The 20,102-nt window shown below is 50.3% G+C and overlaps 11 protein-coding genes across 11 annotated transcripts; 4 read left to right on the top strand and 7 right to left on the bottom strand.

Annotated features, from left to right (window-relative positions):
• Positions 1-235: 235 nt before the first annotated feature.
• On the top strand, positions 236-1,572 carry N7457_009414 (TLC domain-containing protein; the record flags this gene model as incomplete). The annotated part of the gene is made up of 2 exons (XM_057180457.1): positions 236-715; positions 838-1,572. The coding sequence occupies 2 exons, from the start codon at positions 236-238 to the stop codon at positions 1,570-1,572; spliced, it is 1,215 nt and encodes a 404-aa protein (XP_057028843.1).
• A 581-nt stretch (positions 1,573-2,153) lies between these two features.
• N7457_009413 (SWIB/MDM2 domain-containing protein) lies at positions 2,154-3,751 on the bottom strand (the record flags this gene model as incomplete). The annotated part of the gene is made up of 3 exons (XM_057180456.1): positions 2,154-2,678; positions 2,731-3,599; positions 3,661-3,751. 3 exons carry the CDS (start codon positions 3,749-3,751, stop codon positions 2,154-2,156), a joined length of 1,485 nt encoding a protein of 494 aa, XP_057028842.1.
• Positions 3,752-4,081: 330 nt separating this feature from the next.
• Positions 4,082-5,405, bottom strand: N7457_009412 (proteasome regulatory particle lid subunit RPN6; the record flags this gene model as incomplete). The annotated part of the gene is made up of 2 exons (XM_057180455.1): positions 4,082-5,088; positions 5,144-5,405. The coding sequence occupies 2 exons, from the start codon at positions 5,403-5,405 to the stop codon at positions 4,082-4,084; spliced, it is 1,269 nt and encodes a 422-aa protein (XP_057028841.1).
• A 221-nt stretch (positions 5,406-5,626) lies between these two features.
• On the top strand, positions 5,627-7,026 carry N7457_009411 (rRNA-processing protein SOF1; the record flags this gene model as incomplete). The annotated part of the gene is made up of 2 exons (XM_057180454.1): positions 5,627-5,629; positions 5,686-7,026. 2 exons carry the CDS (start codon positions 5,627-5,629, stop codon positions 7,024-7,026), a joined length of 1,344 nt encoding a protein of 447 aa, XP_057028840.1.
• A 194-nt stretch (positions 7,027-7,220) lies between these two features.
• On the bottom strand, positions 7,221-8,488 carry N7457_009410 (Short-chain dehydrogenase/reductase SDR; the record flags this gene model as incomplete). The annotated part of the gene is made up of 2 exons (XM_057180453.1): positions 7,221-7,808; positions 7,967-8,488. 2 exons carry the CDS (start codon positions 8,486-8,488, stop codon positions 7,221-7,223), a joined length of 1,110 nt encoding a protein of 369 aa, XP_057028839.1.
• Positions 8,489-9,016: 528 nt separating this feature from the next.
• Positions 9,017-10,522, bottom strand: N7457_009409 (phf1/phf2 family PHD finger domain-containing protein; the record flags this gene model as incomplete). The annotated part of the gene is made up of 1 exon (XM_057180452.1): positions 9,017-10,522. One exon carries the CDS (start codon positions 10,520-10,522, stop codon positions 9,017-9,019), a length of 1,506 nt encoding a protein of 501 aa, XP_057028838.1.
• Positions 10,523-11,130: 608 nt separating this feature from the next.
• On the bottom strand, positions 11,131-12,774 carry N7457_009408 (CaiB/BaiF CoA transferase family protein; the record flags this gene model as incomplete). The annotated part of the gene is made up of 6 exons (XM_057180451.1): positions 11,131-11,342; positions 11,399-11,692; positions 11,744-12,248; positions 12,305-12,428; positions 12,510-12,541; positions 12,601-12,774. 6 exons carry the CDS (start codon positions 12,772-12,774, stop codon positions 11,131-11,133), a joined length of 1,341 nt encoding a protein of 446 aa, XP_057028837.1.
• Positions 12,775-12,986: 212 nt separating this feature from the next.
• On the top strand, positions 12,987-13,799 carry N7457_009407 (riboflavin synthase; the record flags this gene model as incomplete). The annotated part of the gene is made up of 3 exons (XM_057180450.1): positions 12,987-13,017; positions 13,074-13,196; positions 13,252-13,799. The coding sequence occupies 3 exons, from the start codon at positions 12,987-12,989 to the stop codon at positions 13,797-13,799; spliced, it is 702 nt and encodes a 233-aa protein (XP_057028836.1).
• A 708-nt stretch (positions 13,800-14,507) lies between these two features.
• N7457_009406 (Brix domain-containing protein) lies at positions 14,508-15,907 on the bottom strand (the record flags this gene model as incomplete). The annotated part of the gene is made up of 2 exons (XM_057180449.1): positions 14,508-15,656; positions 15,707-15,907. 2 exons carry the CDS (start codon positions 15,905-15,907, stop codon positions 14,508-14,510), a joined length of 1,350 nt encoding a protein of 449 aa, XP_057028835.1.
• A 208-nt stretch (positions 15,908-16,115) lies between these two features.
• rrp3 (RNA-dependent ATPase RRP3) lies at positions 16,116-17,612 on the top strand (the record flags this gene model as incomplete). Its single annotated transcript, XM_057180448.1, has 2 exons — positions 16,116-17,315; positions 17,379-17,612. 2 exons carry the CDS (start codon positions 16,116-16,118, stop codon positions 17,610-17,612), a joined length of 1,434 nt encoding a protein of 477 aa, XP_057028834.1.
• A 279-nt stretch (positions 17,613-17,891) lies between these two features.
• Positions 17,892-19,881, bottom strand: agm1 (phosphoacetylglucosamine mutase PCM1; the record flags this gene model as incomplete). Its single annotated transcript, XM_057180447.1, has 6 exons — positions 17,892-18,752; positions 18,811-19,302; positions 19,361-19,375; positions 19,450-19,594; positions 19,704-19,717; positions 19,789-19,881. 6 exons carry the CDS (start codon positions 19,879-19,881, stop codon positions 17,892-17,894), a joined length of 1,620 nt encoding a protein of 539 aa, XP_057028833.1.
• Positions 19,882-20,102: the final 221 nt, after the last annotated feature.

Below are 20,102 nucleotides of genomic sequence, written 5' to 3'. Positions count from 1 at the left end.
CATCTGGCCATCTTATCTCGACTCCATTTTCCCATAGAGCTTCCTCTCTCCTATTCCTGGTTGTTGGGGTGTCCTTGGTTTCCTTTCCATCTTTCCTTTGTCTCTTCTCCATGTTAGATGGGATAGGGTGCCTTCTCAACTGCATATAGATTCACATTCCTCCAACCGTCCAACGACCTCGAAAGACCCTTTCCCCCCACATCGGCGATCATAACTAGCTAAGGGGACTCCGACAATGTTGGACCCCTTCCCACCACCTCCAGAATGGTTGCGGAGCTTCGTAAAGCCCTATCTCCTCCCGCTCAATAGTCCAACACTTGTCGACCATATCCATGAGGTGATAGGAGCATTTGCCTTCTACCTGTTCATTCACGCAGTGGTCTCGCCTGTGCTTTCGCCAATTCTCTTTGCTCGGTCTTATAACAAACTCACACCTCGAACAAAGCTGAACTGGGATATTCACGTTGTCTCACTTGTTCAAAGTATCGTTATCAATGTTGTCGCCTTGTGGGTCATGTTCTTCGACGAGGAGCGCAAGTCTATGACCTCCGGTGAGCGAGTCTTCGGGTACACAGGCGCCTGTGGTCTCATCCAGGCTCTGGCCGTGGGATACTTTGTCTACGACCTCATTGTTAGCATTGTGCATGTGCGCATGTTTGGCATCGGTTTGCTTTTCCATGCTGTCAGCGCCTTGTGGGTGTTTAGTCTTGGCTTTGTAAGTTGCCTTGCCGATCTGCTTGATATACTTCGATATCAAGAAGATCATCGCCCTACATGCTTTTCATATATAGAACAAAAGAGAAAGATACAAGACATCATCTAACAGAGTATCCACAGAGACCCTTCCTGAACTACTTCGCCCCGACTTTCATCCTCTATGAGCTCTCAAGCCCATTCCTCAATATCCACTGGTTCCTCGACAAAGTCGACATGACTGGTAGCCGCACTCAGTGGTACAACGGCATGGCCCTTCTCTCCAGCTTCTTCGCCTGCCGCCTCGTCTGGGGCACCTGGCAAAGCATTGTGGTGTACGGGGATATGTGGAATGCGCTGCAGCTAACCTGGTCTGCATCCACCGCCCCACTCTCAGACCCGGTGAACATCAACGCAAACGTCTTCTACCCAGCTCGTGACGGCAGCTCATGCGTCAACGAAGCCTGTCTGCGCGCAAACGCCGAGATCGCCAAGTATCAGGACTACACCGCCGGAGGCGTGCCGACCTGGCTGATCCTGACCTACGTTGGATCGAACTTGATCTTGAACTCCTTGAACTTCTACTGGTTCTCCAAGATGGTCGAGACCGTTCTCAAGCGCTTCCGCGTTCCGGCTGAGTCTGATGCCAAGAAGGGGACTGTTAGCGCGGAAAAGGCTGCGCAACCCAAGGAAGACATTATGCGTGATGTTGTGCTCGAAACAGCCGCCCAGCTGGAGCAAGAGGAGACTGCTGTCTTGCAAGGCGATCTTTCTGCAGTGCGGGAACATGTCTCTTCTGCTGTGGACGCGGGTCTTGGTGAAGAGTTGCGTAAACGAAGAGCAGACCTTGTTGCAAAGGTTCCTTTGCCCGGCGCTTGAGGTCTGGATCGAAGTTGATGATTGGTAAATTTTGGCTTTGAAAGATGATAAGTTTTCTCCCCTTTCGTGCAGTTGGCTTCATAGTTTATTAGTGGAGTGTTTGTGAATCTTCATGATGTTGCTTTCCCTTGGAGTTCTATTGGTTGTCTTGGATGCATATATGTATTGGTTTTGTTGGCCTCTTGGATCTACTTGACGCAGAGAAACGACACATTGAGATGAGGATGGCTTTCCCACAATATTTGCGAGTTTTTAGGGCACAGTCAGCTTTGATTGCGCCGGAGACCATTGCACACGTCAACAATACAGACCACCAGATTTGGGGTTTCTAGCAGTCTTTTGTTCTTTTGCTCACAAGATTGTGAATTAAATCCGAAATCATATTGGATCGTATCGGATTTTTAGAATACAGACTTTGAAACATTTCAATCCTGCCTGTCAGACCCCGGCGACACCAGCCCAAACACCACACAAGCGCCCTAGATCAGAAAGAAAAAAAAAGAATACACCGCTCCATCCCCCTTGAATGATGGGAAACACTGTGGAGCTGCAATTTAGAAAGGAAAGACAAGCTGGGGAATCTACCGAGCAGCTGCAGCATCGGGTTTGGCCAACATATAACGCACAGCCTCCTTGGCAACGTTAGAGTCCCAGGGGCCATCAACGCCGCCGTAACGGAACTCAGATCCACTGCCATCCTCACCGCCACCACGGGTAGCTTCGCCCATGATAGTCTCGAGATCGCGGCGCTGAGAGCTGACCCAGCGACGGATAAAGTTGACTGGATCCTTGCTTAAAGCGGTGTAGAAAGAGTGACGGGCGCGGGAGTGTGTAAGGGCCTGAACAATCAGGGCAACTTGCTCATCAAGTGAGGAGATTTGGCGCAGGCCAGCTGCGTACGCCGGGTTTTGAGTGAGAGCCATCATCTTAGTACGCAGGGGGTCGTCAACTGCAACCTGGATATCGTAGACCGTCGGCGTAGGATTAGCGTGGAACTCTTCGTCCACGCGAATGGTATAAGGGAGCTTGATTGGTTCCATTGGGCTGGTGTGATGACCAATGCTTTCAGGGATTTGGGGGAAGAACATTTGCTCCCGATTGAAGATCTACCTGGATCGTTAGTATTTTATACAGAGATCAAATGGTCATAGCACATACCGAGCGCAGACGGTGATCACAGCGGACTTGTCGCTTCTCCTCATCTTCCTGCAATTCCATAGCACGAATGTAATCCCAAAGCCCGAGAACAATTCCACTGCGGGTCTCTTCCTCAACATCCAGAACCTCAGCCAGCTCCTTGCTAAGCTTGTATCGCTCTGGGATTTCGTCACGGACAAGACTAATGGTGACATTCAAATTATCCTGCGAGGCTCGAGAGAACTGCAGACTATCGAATTCAGCGTTCGGGGGCGCTGGTGTGTTGGCATGCGTGTTTGGTTTAGACCAGTTGACTGGTTTAACCTCGTCAGGAATTGCTGCAGCGGGCTTATCAAAATCGATGGTGATGGCCTTGAAGAAATGCGAGAAACGCTGAGACGAGCTTTTAGTTTCGGACTTGTTCGTCTTATCCTCCTCGGCTCCGTCGTGATCCATGGCGTCGTCATCTTTCTCGTCCTCAGCGGGAACCGTAGGATCGGTTTCATCATCCAATAGCCGCCCTTCGATGCGTACTTTGTATCGACCCGAGCCTGGATTGTTACCCGGGCCCTGCCACGGCTGGCTTTCAGCAGTATTAGAGATCCAGATGCGCATAGTCCGATACTTCTTGACGGTCTTGTTGATGGAATCCTGAATATCTAGCCTCTTGCGCACAACGGCAGCATCCAACCGTTTTTCTAAATCGCGAAGGTTCTTGTATTGTTGAACACCTTCGCCGATGATCACGTCTTCAATGCCATCGGGGAGGTTCTTGTCGGTCGGCTTGCGGCTGCGCCGAAGGGAAGCATCGCTGGGGTGGGCCATGGCACGCGCAGCCATGTACTGTTGAGGAACCGCGTGCTGTGGCATCGGAACAGGCATTGCGCCGCCTATGGAAATGTAAGATTAGAGACTAGTTAAATAGGTGGAGACCGATGAAAGGGGACATACCCGGCCCTGGGGGGCGACGTGGTGCGGCTGGGGATCGTTGTGCGTTTGGGGGCATAGCCCGAGCATAGTGTTGCTGCATTGGAGCTTGCATTGTAGAGGAATCAAGCACCGAAACGGTGGTGGTAAGATGGCGGATGGAGGGGAAAGATGCGAGATGTTGGAGATGCGAGGTCGCGATTCTTTTGCCCGTCGCGCTTTACCCTTTTCGGACGATCGCGAAGAACACCATCCAAGAGAACAAACTTATGATTTCACGCGGATTTTGCGGTCTAACATTCCAGAAAAGAGCTTAGGGCTAATTGTCATGGAATGATGTGCTCTATAGCTACTTGCAAGGATTAATGGTCGAGTGTGATCGTGCATTGTCTCGATTATTTCCTATCAAGTCATCATCTAACAGCATTGGATAAATCCCATCTTTCTACTCCAGAAGAGATGCCTGGTTAGTATACAGCCCTTCCACCACATTTCCGAGCTTTTCAATTGTCTCCAGTGCTGCGTCATAAGCCTGGTCCCGCTCTGTCTCATCATACACGATCAGACATCCCGAACCCTGGTCCAATACACCGATGATCACCTTGTCCAAGATCATTTGAGACAACTTTCTTTCCACTTGCTGTGTGTCCAGACCCACCATCTTGGCAATGTGGTCCAGCTCCACCCGGCTGAAGGGCTCAATGACCTTGATCAAGTTCTGTTCCAACATGGCATCGTAAAGACGACGGAGATGGTTCCGAATGAAAACATCGCTGCCCAGTTCGTACCGGTAGTCTGAAAGGGCCTTCTCGTACTCTTCGAGGGACCGATTGGCGTGGGCCCGTGCAACAGCCTTCATAGCCTCCAAACGTGGGCTGGCGTACTTTTGCGCTTGTTTCGAGCCCAACAGCTGTGTGACATCATCAACCAGGTTCAACATGATCTTGCAAAGAAGCATGTACTGCATTGTCGCCGTAGCAAGGTCGCCCTCATCGAGCGAGCTGTATCCCTCAAGTGCCTCAATGAAATAGGAGTATGATGTGGTGAAGTCCTTGTCTTCGGCGTGCAGCATGCCGCTTTGCATATCTAGACCGGCCTGTAGATTTGGCGGCGTGTAAACGGAAGCAGCTGATGTCCGTGCTGCTGTCAGAGCAGCGCGTGCCTTAGCCTGGTTACCCAGAGCATGGTACACTCGCGATTCAAGCAATTGTACCTCCACCAGCATAAGCTTATCATCCAGGCGCTTCAGCTCCCGAAGAAGAGAATTGATAAGAGTAAGAGCGTCATAATAAGATTGCTTCTGCATATAGATGGCAACAAGTCGGGCTTGAAGGGCCTGGCGAAGGAACGATCGCCGCTCAGTGATAGCCCATTCTATGCATGATTGGATGACGTTGCCTTGGAGTTCGAGTGTGTTGGGGATTTCGCTAATCAGGTCCAAGAGTTGACGGACTAGATTATTTATCATTAGCTAGGTTCTATGCACGTAAACTGGCGCGCAACTTACCCAGTTTGGCAGTCTTCGCTTTGGCAAATGATGAGAAGGTGTCACGGCTGGTCTTGATGAGGTCCGCAATCTCCTGCGGCTTCTTCGCATCCCGATGCAACTCGCCCAAACCAATCAAAGCATGTTCATAGTCTCGCGAAGAGGCCTCTGTGGAGCCGGGGCCCTCTGAGAGGATCTTCTGGTAACTGGTCGCTGCTTTCGAGGGATCCTGCTTGACCAAGTCTCGGACCTCTTGAATCCGTGGCGAGACCTGGGATGACATGATAAAAGACGGCAAATGGCGAGCGATCGAGATGAGGAATTAGAGGGAAAGGGAGCAAGAAAAGATGGTGGTTTGAAGAGAGGTTGATGACCAGGTTGAACGGGGAGCTCGAAGCTGGCGGCAGCTCATCGTCCTCTCACCGCCCGCTTGGCAAATCAAACAGAAAAAAAGTTCCATCAGCGATTTTCTTTTCTTCTTTTCATAGTTTTCACAACGCCAACATGGTAAGTATTTTTCCTATAAAATTTGCTTATTGGATGGCCATGCTCATTATGTACAGAAAATCAAAGCACTTTCCCGCTCCACGGCGTCTCAACAGGCCCCCGGGTCCGCTGTCGTTCGCCAGTCGCGGAATCTGGACCCGACTCAGCACCCTTTTGAGCGGGCTCGTGAATATACTCGAGCTCTCAATGCAATCAAGATGGAGCGCATGTTTGCTGCTCCTTTCCTCGCGCAAATGGGCAACGGTCACGTTGATGGCGTTTACTCCATGGCAAAGGACCCCGGTTCTCTTGAACGCTTTGCCAGTGGCAGTGGCGATGGTGTGGTGAAGGTGTGGGATCTGACGACACAGGGCGAAGTCTGGAATACCCAAGGCCATGAAAACATGGTCAAGGGTTTGTGCTGGACGCCGGAGCGAAAACTTTTGTCATGCGCAAGTGACAAGACAATCAAGTTGTGGGATCCTTACAACTCGTCATCTGAGGCTCCGCCGATGGCAACCTATCTTGGAAACAGTGCCTTCACTAGCGTCTCGCATCACCGGACTCTCCCCTCTTTTGCTGCTGCATCTGGTGTTATCTCTATTTATGACCTCTCACGGCCCTCTTCTACACCATCGCAGACTATGCACTGGCCGACCAGCGTTGATACCATTACATCAGTTGCTTTCAACCAGACTGAGACCTCCATCCTTGCTTCAACTGCCATTGACCGTTCGGTTATCATGTACGACCTGCGTACTTCCCAGCCGGTCCACAAGACGATTCTGAGACTGGCCTCTAACGCCATTTCTTGGAATCCCATGGAAGCATTCAACTTTGCCGTGGCAAACGAAGATCACAACGCTTATATCTTCGATATGAGAAAGATGGACCGCGCCCTCAATGTTCTGAAGGATCATGTGGCCGCTGTTATGGACGTCGACTTCAGCCCCACAGGTGAAGAGCTGGTCACTGCTTCATATGACCGGACAATTCGCCTATGGAACAGATCAACTGGTCACTCGCGTGACATCTATCACACAAAGCGGATGCAGCGTGTCTTCTCTGCAACATTCACGCCCGACAACAAGTATGTGTTGACGGGATCCGACGATGGCAATGTGCGTCTCTGGCGTGCTAAGGCATCGGACCGCAGTGGAGTTAAGACTGCTCGCCAACGTTCCAAGCTGGAATATGATCAAGCCCTGATCAAGCGTTACTCACACATGCCCCAAATCCGCCGCATCAAGCGCCAGCGTCATGTGCCCAAGCCTATCAAGAAGGCTGGCGAAATCAAGCGCGAGGAGCTCAATGCTATTAAGAGACGTGAGGAGAATGTGCGCAAGCATACTAAGAAGGCCAACCTGGCGCCCAGAACTCATGAGCGTGAGAAGATGATTTTGGCCAGCGAACAATAAACCATTCAACTTGTTTTATGACTTTCCATTGGCCAGGCTCCGCCCCAAGTCTTGCAATCGAGAATATGGTCGAATGGAGAATATGTTCAGTGAAGCAAACCGCTCTGCTTTATTTACATGCTGTCTGGGCCCATATAAAGCCCTTTTCATGATTCATGCCAATATACACTGCTCGTCATTATTCGAGCCACATCTCAATCCACCTTCCGAGATGCTTTTTGACTTTGAGTCACAGCCGCATCAATTCCACTGATATATCTCGCAATCCGCTGCAACGCAGCGGGTAGCACGGCATACCAATTCACGAGTGATGCATAAAAAGGCAATCTGATCACGCCGCCTCGACCGCTATCAATCGCTGCCACCATCTCCCGCGCAACTTCGACAGGTTCCAAGACTGGCGCAAAGAAGTTGTTCGGCGCACGCACCCAATCGAACAGTGGCGTTGACATCTGCCCAGTTTCCACTAGCAATGTCTTGATTGACGGATAAATTCGGGTCTCCGCTTCTATTGTCCGATGCAGCGCGCTGAGTCCCGCTTTGCTTGCTGCGTAATCTGACAGCCCCGCGGCAGTGAGCTGACCCAGCACCGAACTGATTGTGACAAGCGTTCCCCCGGTCTCTGCTGCTATGAGCCCAGGAAGGAAGACTTGGTACAGATGGAACGCCGCCATGAGGTTGGTGCGGATGGTCTTCTCAAATTGCGCCGCTGGCAAATCGAGCAGCGAAAGACCGTTGATCCTAGCAGCGGCGCAATTGATAATGATCGTCGGTGTTCCTAACTGCATTATTTTAGCAAATCAGACCTCAATCGAAGCAAGCCATAGAGCACTATAAACACAACCTGTCCGACCATACAAATCCCCAGTACCGAGTACTAGTAGCATCATTTGGTTTCAAAGGTCACACAACGAAATCAAAAGCAAAAAAGCAAACATACCTTTTGTAAAATCCTCCCCTTCGCAGCCTCCAATGCCTCCCTTTCAGCAACATCACACGGGATATATAAAACACTCTCCCCAAAGATCTCATCCCGGCTATCCTCCGGAACATCTTGGATATCCAGTATGGCGACACTCGCTCCACGCATACCATACATCTGTGCGATCAAAAGACCCAGGCCACTCGCACCACCTGTAATAACAACGACCTCATTCTCGAAGTCGACTGTGCGCGGGACACCGTGCGCAATGCGCTGGTTGATGGTCCGCGCAACGAACAGGACTGTTATGGCAGTTGCATAGCTCACTGTCAGAATCCAGGCTGGATCTGTTGATGGTGTTACTTGAGCACGCAGACAGAGAACGAGGATCCAGGCTATAAAGGGGTTTAGGAGAGATTTGGAGAGGATGCTGATTAGGGTGTCGATTGTTAGGAGATTGGAGCGTGAGTTTGTTTGCCCCGCGGTTGGACGGGGTGATTTCGCCGTTGTTTTTAGAATCGGGGGATTTGGAGTCGACATTGCAAAGTCTGCTTTGGGTTTGATTCCGGTCTAACAATCAGATGCGCAGGACGTGCAGGTGTGCAGTGAGTACCTGGTCAGACACGAGATTCGACACGCGTTTGGCTTTGCGGGGCCGATAAGATAAGGGAATCTATAAAGATCAGCTCTCTCCAGCCAAGTTGCCTGTCTGTTTAGAAGAGAAAGGTTTAGACTAGAAATAGCCCTAGAAAGCACTGCTTGCTGGATTACCGATAGGTATTGGTCTCATTCGGACCCGGAAAAAAGGTAAGAAGGCTACGCAAGGAAATAACAACATTGTTAGAATTCCATGTCAAATGACGAGATCTTTGTAGCGGAAAACACGAAAGAAAGGAGATAGATTATTGGAAAACAAAGCTGGATATTCAAACCAGATCATGATCATAGCGATTATGCCTCTTTCTCCTTTCGTTGAAAAGAAACTCCAGTACAGAACGCCGAAAGTCCCCCCATGGTTATGCCAGATATTGAACCCTTCCCTTTATTAGTTAGAAACGAAATCGTAGATCAAAGACCCTTTTTGCGTTGACCCAAGGGCGAAAGAGGCTTCTTGTTCTGAGCTTTCTTGACTGCTCTAATCGAATGACTGAAGGTAGGGCAATCTTTATCCTCGGCGAGTATGTCAAGATCACTCGGGGTCGACGGCACACGAAATCCCTGACCAGGCTCAGGGTAGGCGCGGTAATCTTCAGCATCAAACTCCGATCCATGATAGGATCCGATTTGTGAGGATCGAGACGCAAATGGGGTAAGAGACTGTGGGCGCGATTGAGAATAAGATGATTCGTCATCGGTAAGCAGGTCAGAGTTCCAAGAAACGAGAGAAGCCTTGCGGGCAGGTTGAGCTGTGTTCGCAGCTTGAGATGTAGACTTGAGCACAGTCTCCGAGGGGTGCTGCAACGCCGTCGCAACAGAAGACATGGGGGCAATTGTTGCTGGGTATCCATGTGAAGTTGCAGTCAACTCCTGATGGGTATTTAGATCTCCAAGAGGCTCTGGTAGAGAAGGAATGGGAGCAGATTCGGAGAGCAATTCAGTCAAGAGTTGATGGGCTTCCGGGCCAGTGGACTCCGGGGCAGTGGTAGTCGAATCCATGGCATAGGGATTCAAAGATATGTTTGCTCTCTCAATGAATGCAGAATCAGAGATTGTATTCAATGCGGGATTTGAAGTCCGCTGATTGTGTGGCGCCGCTGGAAGTGATGGAGTGAAATCAGTCACGGGTTCCATGTTAGGTGGAAACATGGGGACAGAGGGCCATTTGTTTGAGACTTTCAATATGAGCTGCACCAGTGCATCGTGTGAAAGGGACGACAGATATGCCCGTCTCTCTTCTTCTGAATAGTAATTTCCACCAACTTCTTGTGTAGACACAGGGTGCTTCTTTGGGCGTCCAGCCTTTTGCCCTATGACTGCAGCCTTCTTTTGAGATTTGGTCTGGCTCGGCTGGCGTTGAGCAGGCTTACACTTGATGCAAAACCATTGCATCTCCGGAATCTCAATGACCTCGTTCTCAATATTCGGACTATGACATTTCTGATGCCATGGAGCATCACATGTATCACAGAGAACAATAAAATTGTTCGAGGGGCTATTTCCTCGATAGCAACCCGTGCAAATTATGTTCACCTGGCGGGTTTGACGCTTCCTCTTCTTTGTTTTTGCTTTGACAGGTGCAGCTAGCCCATTGGTTGTCATGGAATTCGCATCTGGGACAGCTGGCTGATTGACACGACGACCAGATCGAGTTCGATTTGAAGCTAGCTCCGCACCGGCACTTTGCTGGATCATTTCTGTGATTCTGGAATTTGCCCAACCTGCCTCTTCCTCAAGTTGTGCTGGGTTTTGACGACTTTCCCAAGGGAGATTGTTAGCCATAAGCTCAGGGTGGCGTGGCAGGTCAGAGATGCCTTTGTGGTCAAATATATCGCCCTCGTGAATGTTTTGGGGATGAACAGGGTTGATCTCTGGGGCAGGAAGATCCATGAGTGCTGCTGAGACTCGCATCGTCATTTTTCTTGCAATTTAATCTTAAAACGAGATTTGGCGGAGATTTTTCAAGAGAATAGTTGTGTTTTTTCTAGGACAATGCCTGTCTTCCAATTCAACACTGGTCACAATAGGCACCAGGGAGGTTGCTCAAATGATCAGACAAACATAGTGAGTCCCTCTCAACCCTTGTATTGAAAGCAGGATTGGAGTGAAGTCGTCGAATGAAAGCCTTCTGTATAGGGTCACGTGCTTCCGATGCAACCTTAAATCGCCCTGCTCCATTGTTAACTGACGTCTGAAGGTTGATTGTAGGCTATTCGTTATGATTATTCTGTTTTGTACACATTATCGGAGATTTTTGTTCATTTATATGCCGATTGAGTGCACGATTGAGTGTCGCCTTTGAGACCTGCATAGTACTTGTGACTACCTTCACGTTCATCTATAGAATTATAGCTAAGCTACAACAATTTATGTGCAAATTAAAGACAATTTAAAATTAAGAAAAGGACACGACAAACGCCGAGTGGCCATTCGAATGCCAGAGATTTCTAGCTTCCTATGTTTCTAATTTTTTATATACAGACCTCGGGAGATGTTGTTCATGTTTCTCATTAATAAGTTCAGGTTCAGGAGATGACTCCCTGTTCCTTAAGACGGGCAATATCTGCCTCTCCATAATCAAGGACACTACCCAAGATTTCATCTGTATGCTGGCCCAAAGTGGGAGGAGGTGTGCGCACACCCGGCTTCGCCTCAGAGTACTTGATAGGTGTGTTGACCAGCTTGATGGGGCCACATGCAGGGTGGTCAACTTCTGTGACCATATCTCGCGCCAAAACTGTTTATAGAGTCAGCAAGGGTCTTGTTATATGTAGAGAAAACAAGTAGACTGACCATGCTTGTGGTTCAGGGTTCCCTGAATGTCGTTGACAGCTGCATAGGGCATACCGCTGCCTTCAAAGATATCCAGCCATTCCTGTGTGGTCTTTTGAACCGTGGTGCTCTCGATCATACCGTCAACTTCAGCTCGGTGTTGCACTCTGTCACTGTTGGTGACGAAGCGGGGGTCTGTCTTCCACTCAGGGAAGCCCAATCGATCACTCAACACACCAAACAGTCTGTCATTGCCACCGCCGAAGAGAATGTCTCCATCGAGGGTCTTATAGCTCCTGTAAGGCACAATGGATGCTGGGAGATGTTAGTCTGTCATTATACCACAAGAGACCGTTCGCTGCTTACGGTGTGCTGTGCCCCAACGGCCTGAATCCTTTTTGCCACTGATAAGCGCAGAGCTCGCCAGGTTTGATAGCGTAGCGACCTGGCAGTCACTCAAGCAAGCATCGATATGCTGACCCCGCCCAGTGCGACCCCGAGCAATCAAAGCCGCCATAATGGCATTTGATGTGTACAGTCCCGTGGTCAGATCGGTAACGGCAACACCGACCTTCACTGGTGCGCCATCCCGGGCACCGGTGATATGCATCAATCCCATCTCGGCTTCCACCATGACGTCGTAGCCTGCTCGGTTGCTGTATGGGCCTGTCTGGCCATACCCGGTGATACTGGCGTAGATCAACTTAGGATTGATTTCCCGCAATGTCTCATAGTCCATGCCATATTTTTTGAGACCTCCAGGGAGATAGTTCTCGACTAGGACATCGCACTCCTTTGCAAGCTTGTGTAGAATTTCGACGCCCGACTTGTGTTGGAAGGAGAGACCAAGAGATTTCTTGTTCCGGTTGACCTATATCCATTGTTAGGATCATGATTGTTTGTTCATGGCTTAAAAAATGCTCGTACAGCCAGATAGTAGGCACTTTCGCCAGGTCCTTTCTTGGAAGCATCTTCATACGGCGCATACGGCGGACCCCAGGCTCGAGTATCGTCGCCGCGTACAGGATGTTCAACCTTGATGACGTCCGCTCTATATTTCGCTGTGTCAGCATATCATATCACAGAAGTCACTAATCAGAGCTTCTTTATAGCTCCAAAGCTCAGTACATACCCTAAATCACCTAGGATTTGGGTGCAATAAGGCTAAAACAAGTCAGCACGAATTACAAACACACGGCATACATGTCCAGATATATACTCACACCGGCCAGAACACGCGTCATATCAAGCACCCGAATACCAGCCAAAGGCAATGATCCATCAGCGGGAACTGCAGTGGAATAGCTCCGTCCTGGCACCGTGCGCCGCAGGGTATAGCTACCCCAGGACAAGCCCGATCGACGGGCAACAGCGTGGAATCTCAGCGCGACTGTCATGATGATATATACTGAGAGCGCAGCAGAGACAAAAAGGATGCAATTCAAACAGCGAAGTTAAAATACATAGCAAGGAGACCCATTAAATGGGATCTGGGGAAACCGGCGAATCTCCGCCAAAACGCCGACGCCGACACCGCTCGGAGGAGCTGCCGAAGCCGAGGTGGCTCACGGTGGACCACAGCACATTTTCGTAATCATCAACCGCAACTATGTTCACAGGTCTTGTCGAAACGATTGGAAGTGAGTTTCGCCGATCCATGAGACCATCGAAACCATAGCTTATGTGGTTTTACTAGCTGTCACGGCCTTGGAGCCCCTCGATACCTCGTCAAGCGGGGGCGGGGGAACGTCGCTCACCATTTCCGACTGCGAGGAGATCCTTACCGACGCGCACTTGGGCGATAGTATCGCAGTGAATGGTAATTCGCTCTTCAACTATGATCTGTGGGATATTGTCTAAATCTTGGGCTTAAGGAACATGCCTTACCGTCACCGCATTCGATAAGACCTGGTTCAAGGTTGGCTGTGCACCGGAGACGCTGCGGCGCACAAATCTAGGCTCCTTGCAGGCAAACTCTCCCGTGAACCTCGAGCGCGCCGTCTCAGCAAACACCCGGATGGGAGGACACTTTGTGCAGGGCCACGTTGATACCGTTGCAGAGATTCTCTCGGTCACGCCCGATGGAAACTCGTTGGTATTCCGCCTGCAGCCACGCGATAGAGATATCTTGCGCTATGTTGTGGAGAAGGGCTACGTGACTCTCGATGGTGCTAGCTTGACTGTCACCAAGGTTGTCGATGGTCAGGATGGATACTGGGAGGTTATGCTTATTGCCTACACGCAAGAGAAGGTGGTCACTGCGGCCAAAAAGCCCGGTGACCTTGTCAACGTTGAAATCGATATCGTCGGCAAGTATGTCGAGAAGAGCGTGCAGGGATACTTTGCTGGTACTTCCGGTGGAGATTTTGCTATCTTGGAGAAGATGGTCAACAGGATCGTCGATGAAAAGCTGAAGAAATAGACCACATTCACGAATAACGAATTGCGGAATGGATCACCCTTGTCTTTGTATATCCTGAAATGAATGAATCGATATTTGACCTGGCCATTGTTTTGTTCTCTCCAAGGCCTGGCTGTAGCGAATTGGAGATAGTTCAGAACTTCAGATGTAGCGCTAAAGACGAAGTTGGATTTTTGTTTACATCCTGTCGACTTGGGAAGGAACGCGAATGCGTAAAAGGCAGGCACGACCTACGACCCATTACAGAATGGCCTTAGGCACCCAAGGTTGCATGGCGATTGTTAATGAGACTCACGAGTAGGACTCGCAGCTCTATGCAAGCCTGAGAAAAGGCCCCCAATCTTGCTACTGTTACTGCCATACATGGCACTGTATACTGCGTGATTTGTTTAAATCTTAGACACTTTTGACATTGAACAATGGATTTGCAAGACTGCATTATGTGAAGACAAAACCTAAGATAACGCCGAGATGCCTTCGGGTATGTGACAGTGACAGAAATTTTGGTCCATATATGACATGGATATAACATTGGAGACGTGAAGGCGGGGCCCGTCATTTTTGATTGAGTTCACCAATTTGACAGACGAAGGGGCACAAGCCATTGAATTCCTGAGATGCTTCAATCGCAAGAGTCGGCTCCTTCATCAAACGTACGCAACCAAGTAGAAGTTGATAAAAAAGCATGGGGTGATTCGAGAAGACCATTTACTCTTCCATGGAATCATCCGAATCGGCTTCAGACTCGGAGTCATCCTCGGGTTCACCCTCACCATCAGCCTCCTTGTCAAAGTCATCATCGCTGAGCCAATCCTCATCATCATCCATATCAACATCCTCATCGTCATCAGCCACTTCTTGGCCATTAGCCCTGGCCTTAGCCTTGGCCTGCTTCTTTCGTTCAATGTTCTCCTTCTGCAGCTTCTTTCTCTGCTCCTTCTCCTTTCTGCGAACGTCCCAGCTCTGGTCAAGCTTCCGCACTTCCTTCTCAGATTTCGTAATAAAGTCGTGCCACATAATCTTGCCATCGCAGACTCCATCCTCAACCTTCATCAGGCGGAGCCGCAAGCGAGGGCCAAGCTCTACCAGCTTCACCGCTCGCTTCTCGACACCAGGGGTATGGGCTGGCTTGTCCTGACCCTTCTCTGCGGCCTTTTGGCGCTGCATTTCCCGCTTGTTCAGGACTCGGCGGGTCGTGCTCTCTGCAACTTCAACCTCGGCATCGGTGTCTAGCTCGGTCTCACTTGCTGATGTGTAGCCTGCAGCAGATGGGTCAAGAAGATAATCGGCGGCATCCTCTAGCTTTCCAAGGTTGGGGACGGCGGTCTTCTTCTTGTCTCGGTTGCGGATCTCTTTGGGATCCAGGCGACGGATTCGTTTCGACACACCGGTCTTCTTCGTGGCAATGGCGTAATGGCGTAAAGTCAGGATATATGAATCGCTATCTTTTTCGGCAGGCTCTCGGTTGAGCAGCATGACACGGCGGATGGATGACAGAGGTTGGCTTTGGGGGTTGATGGGAGGGAAGAGGGACTGGAAGATCGTGGTTGTGAGGGTCTCGAGGCGCTTTGGCACTTTGGAATCTTCGGTTGCGTCTGGCGTAGTGAAGTTGTTCATGACCAACAGCGGCGGGGTCTTGTGATCCTGTCCGCCACTTCTTGGGCGCTTCATGGATCTCTCAACATCCTTGCACAGCGAATAGTTCTCAACCTTGAAGTGGAGAGTCGGCCCACGAGGGGTGACAGCGAGTCGCATGTTTGTGTTGCCAGTTGCAGACTTGGAAAATAGCATAAGGTGAGTAACACCGAGAGGGCCGGTCATAACGGTATAATCTCTCAGTCTGTTGGATTTGCGTTCCTAGGTTGTCTGTTAGATAGAGCGCGCAAACCTCGAGTGATGAAACATACCTTCAATCTCACAGCGGTATCGGGTTCCATCATACGACGGACATCCTTAACCAATTGGGTCACACTGCTACCGACTTGAGAAGCGCCTACTCGAATGACCATAGACTTTGGGGTCTTGGACATTGAGGCAGCAGTGCCCTTCACGGCAGAAGCATTTTGCGGCTTCTGGTGGGTGCGCTTCTTAACACGTTGCTTGGCCATTTTGATGTTAGAAACGAGAAAAATGAAATTGGCAGCGAAAAGCAATGAATACCAAGTCCAACAGCTCGAGGTTTTTTTTTCTCCAAAAATTAACTTCAGAAACAGCGCCGGATCAACAATGTTGCGGACCCACATTAAATTATTTCTTTTGAGATAGTCAACGACGACGACATCTTTCCCTATTTGTTTTGATAAAACACGATCCAAAATGCCGATTACCAAGAAGCGCAAGGTCGCACACGCGGCACCTGCTGAAACGGTTGAAGAGAGCGATGCTTCTGCACGGTCTCCAAGCCCCGAAGCTGCAGTTGAGGAGCAGGATGTCGAAGATGCTTCCTCCGAAACCGAGCCCAGTGCGCCCAGCGCCCCCAAGACATTCAAGGAGCTAGGCCTCATTGACTCACTCTGCGAGGCTTGCGAGAAGATGGGATACAAGGCACCTACCCCAATTCAGGCCGAATCGATTCCGCTGGCACTTCAAGGTCGTGATATTATCGGACTTGCGGAGACAGGTTCCGGAAAAACAGCTTCTTTCGCACTGCCTGTACTTTCTGCCCTGATGGATAAGCCCCAGCCATTCTTCTGTCTCGTCATGGCTCCCACCCGTGAACTCGCATACCAGATCTCACAATCGTTCGAGTCCCTCGGCTCAACAATCAACGTGAGATCCACCTGCTTGGTCGGTGGTATGGACATGGTTCCCCAATCGATCGCCCTGGGCAAGAAGCCTCACATTATCGTTGCCACACCCGGCAGACTTCTCGACCACCTCGAGAACACCAAGGGCTTCTCCCTCCGCAATCTGAAATACCTCGTCATGGACGAAGCCGACAGACTCCTCGATATGGACTTTGGTCCCATCCTCGATAAAATTCTCAAGGTCCTGCCTCGCGAACGCCGCACCTTCCTTTTCTCCGCAACTCTTAGCTCAAAGGTCGAATCCTTACAGCGAGCTTCACTGTCAAACCCTGCTCGCGTGTCGATCTCCACCAGCAAATACGCTACAGTGCAGACCCTGCAGCAATATTATCTGCTGCGGCCCTATAAGCACAAGGATATTTACCTTGTCTACCTCCTCCATGAATTTATTGGCCAGTCCGTTATCATCTTCATGCGCACCGTGCATGAAACTCAGCGTGTCGCTTTCTTGCTGCGCGGTCTGGGCTTCGGCGCAATCCCAATTCATGGACAGATGTCGCAATCTGCTCGTCTGGGAGCACTGGGCAAATTCCGTTCCAAGAGTCGAGAGATTCTGGTCGCCACTGACGTTGCTGCTCGTGGTTTGGATATTCCCAGTGTGGATGTGGTTCTCAACTACGATCTTCCGTCGGATAGTAAAACATATATTCACCGTGTGGGTCGAACCGCGCGTGCTGGAAAGAGTGGAAAAGCTATCTCCCTCGTCTCGGTAAGTTATATTTCATTCTTTCATCTACGGGATCCTGATACTAACTCCTCTCCCCGTTTACAGCAATACGACGTGGAAGTTTGGCAGCGTATAGAATCAGCACTTGGAAAAGAGCTTCCTGAATATGATGTGGATAAAGAAGAGGCCATGGTCTTTGCTGAAAGAACCAGTGATTCACAGCGTGACGCCATTCAGGCGATGAAGCATTATGATGAGAAGAAGGGAAGTAAAGGCAAAGGAAAGTTCTCCTTTAAGGGCAAGCGAAGTCGGGATGCCATGGATCAGGAAGAGGGCTAGAATGTTAGTCTGGTCTTATTGCTCTTTGTACATGAAAAAGTGGTCTATCTTACGAATTTGGGGAGTTTGAATAATAAAAGAACCATAGATTTCATTACTGCGTCAAAATGATATCGAATATTTTCCTGGACCATATTTGCGGGGGCCCATACAGTCAACAGAGGTCTCCGCTGTCTTGATTCACTGAGGCCAGTACTCAAATGCAACATATTCCAAATTTGCACCGATGTCTAGCGACATTCGTGAAGACTGGAGAACCAACTAAAACCAGGGAATCCATTAGGCACTGCCTGCCTCGCTAACAGCGTTGGCAACGCGAGTAGCGAGGTCATCGGCCTCGGAGCGGCTGGCCGCCTCGGCGTAGACTCGGACGGCATCCTCAGTACCACTGGCACGGGCGAAGCTGCGGCCCTTGTTGTAGCGGGACTGCAGAGACTCAATAACGGTCTGCAGACCGGCAGGAGACTCGAGCTTACGCTCGGCGTCATATGCCTTGAAGATGGAACGGTCGTTGACCTCAACACGCACAAGGCGCGAGGGAAGATCAGTGTAGGTTCCAAGCCACTCCTTGGGGGACCAGCCCTTGTGGGCGAGGATGGCCTCCACAAGAAGCGCATCGGACAAAGCATCACCGACAGCCTGGTTAATCAGGTCAGTCAGAGCCTGGAGGCTCTCCAGGGCGTGCTGCTGAGCGGGTGATTGGGGCTCGGTGTTCTTGATGACCTTCAGGGCATTCTCGGAGAAGGTGACAGTACCGTGTCCGTTGGCCTCGAAGTACACACCAACATCGAACCGCAATGCGGCGTGGTGAAGGTGCTTCACACCAGTGTTAGTGCAGATAATGGGAAGCTTGAGAACCTTCTCAATGTAATCGGTGCTAGCGCCGTTAGCATAGGCGGTCTGGACAACACCAATCTTGAGCTTCGAGGCGATTCCGGCACTACGGGCAAGATCTCCAATGAAAGAGGCAGCAAGCGTCGCAATGCGGTCACCATCGAGGAGACGAAACACGTTGCTCTCATCCTGGAAGTAGTAAACCAGGCGATCGGCATCACCGTCAAGGGAAGCGCATCGATCAAGCACGGCAGCCTTAGAAGAAGGAGGGGCGCGTTGCTTGGTCTTAACGTAATCGGCACCACACTGCACACATGGTTAGGGGGATGATCGAAATTTGGACCTTAACTAGGTGGAAGCGTACATCGAAGTTCAGTGCGTCAGGGTTGATCACATCGTCGTTAACAACCTTGATATCAATTCCAGAGAGGAACTTCATCAGTTCCCTCAACTTAGGTCCACCGACACCGTTGGCGCAGTCGACAGTCAAAGAACCCTGGACCTTGACTCCTCGCATAACCTTCTTGAAGGAGTTGGCGAGCTTCTCATAGTATCCCTGCTCGGTGGGCTCGCCATACTCGTATTGTGTGCCAAGAGTGTTCTTGCAACGAACAACATAGTGAAGCTGGGGAGTGGTCATATATTTAAAGTCGATGAATTCGACCTCTGTTGCGGTAAGCGCAGCGTTCAGGACACTCACCAGGCGGGAGCCAGAAGCGCGGGTATCACGAGCGAAGACGACACGGGCGGGGTTCGACATCTTCACGTCAATCTCCTTGACAAGATCATCATAGACATCGGCGATCTTATCCAGTGGAGCATTTGCCAGTCTTGTCGCATACTCCTCCCATTCGGCCTAGTTATGACAGTGAGCACATTTCCGAATTTGGTCATTCGACGCGGGTTAATCTCACTTCCAGCATCTCACCCTAAAGAAATATAAATAGTCAGATATGTCCTAAGGGGAATCCTAATATAGCGGGTATCAATGGCTTCAACTCACCATGGGATCAACCAACTTGACACCATTGTCCTCCGCGGGGTTGTGACTGGCGGTAACCATAACACCAATCCATTGTCCGCTGAGCTTCTTGGATCTCAGGCTTGCAAGCAAGCCCACTGCAAATACAACGGTGTTGAGCAGGTCGCTGCGCGGCCAAATCGGTCAGAACAAGTCGGCGTCAACAATAGGATGATCGCGGGGTTCTAGAGGATGTGGAGGCGGGGTGGATCAGCCATATTGGAAGAAAAACTTACGCTTTCATGCGGAACTGTAATGGAAAACAGAAAAGTCAGTCGAACAGGTTCCATAATAAAGTATTCCTTCAGCAATGGGACCTACTCCTGCAGTGCCATACTCAAAGACCTTGCCCTCGGGCTTTGTGTACTGCAAGGCGGCCTCGGTGATCGCTTTCTTGACGGCCGGGGACGCCATGGTGCAAGTCTGTGGTTAGGGATAAATCACAGGAAGAACTTTCAAAAGAAAAGGTATTTTGAAGCTTCCAGTCAAGTCGAGGTCAAGGAGAAGGGGAGCACTTGAAATAAAAAAAAGCGGCTGAGGGGTTTGGGGTGAGACACGACTTATTGCGACGGCCTTAGCGGTGAGAGCGAATAGCGGGGATCTCAGGTACCAGGGCGCGACATAGGACGTGGCAA

The sequence above is a fragment of the Penicillium paradoxum genome (genome assembly GCF_028828445.1).
Source record: "Penicillium paradoxum strain IBT 22861 chromosome Unknown utg000007l_segment0_segment0, whole genome shotgun sequence".
Lineage (NCBI taxonomy): Eukaryota > Fungi > Ascomycota > Eurotiomycetes > Eurotiales > Aspergillaceae > Penicillium > Penicillium paradoxum.
The sequence above is the reverse complement of the archived record's forward strand: the minus strand, read 5'-3'. Positions and strand labels throughout refer to the sequence as shown.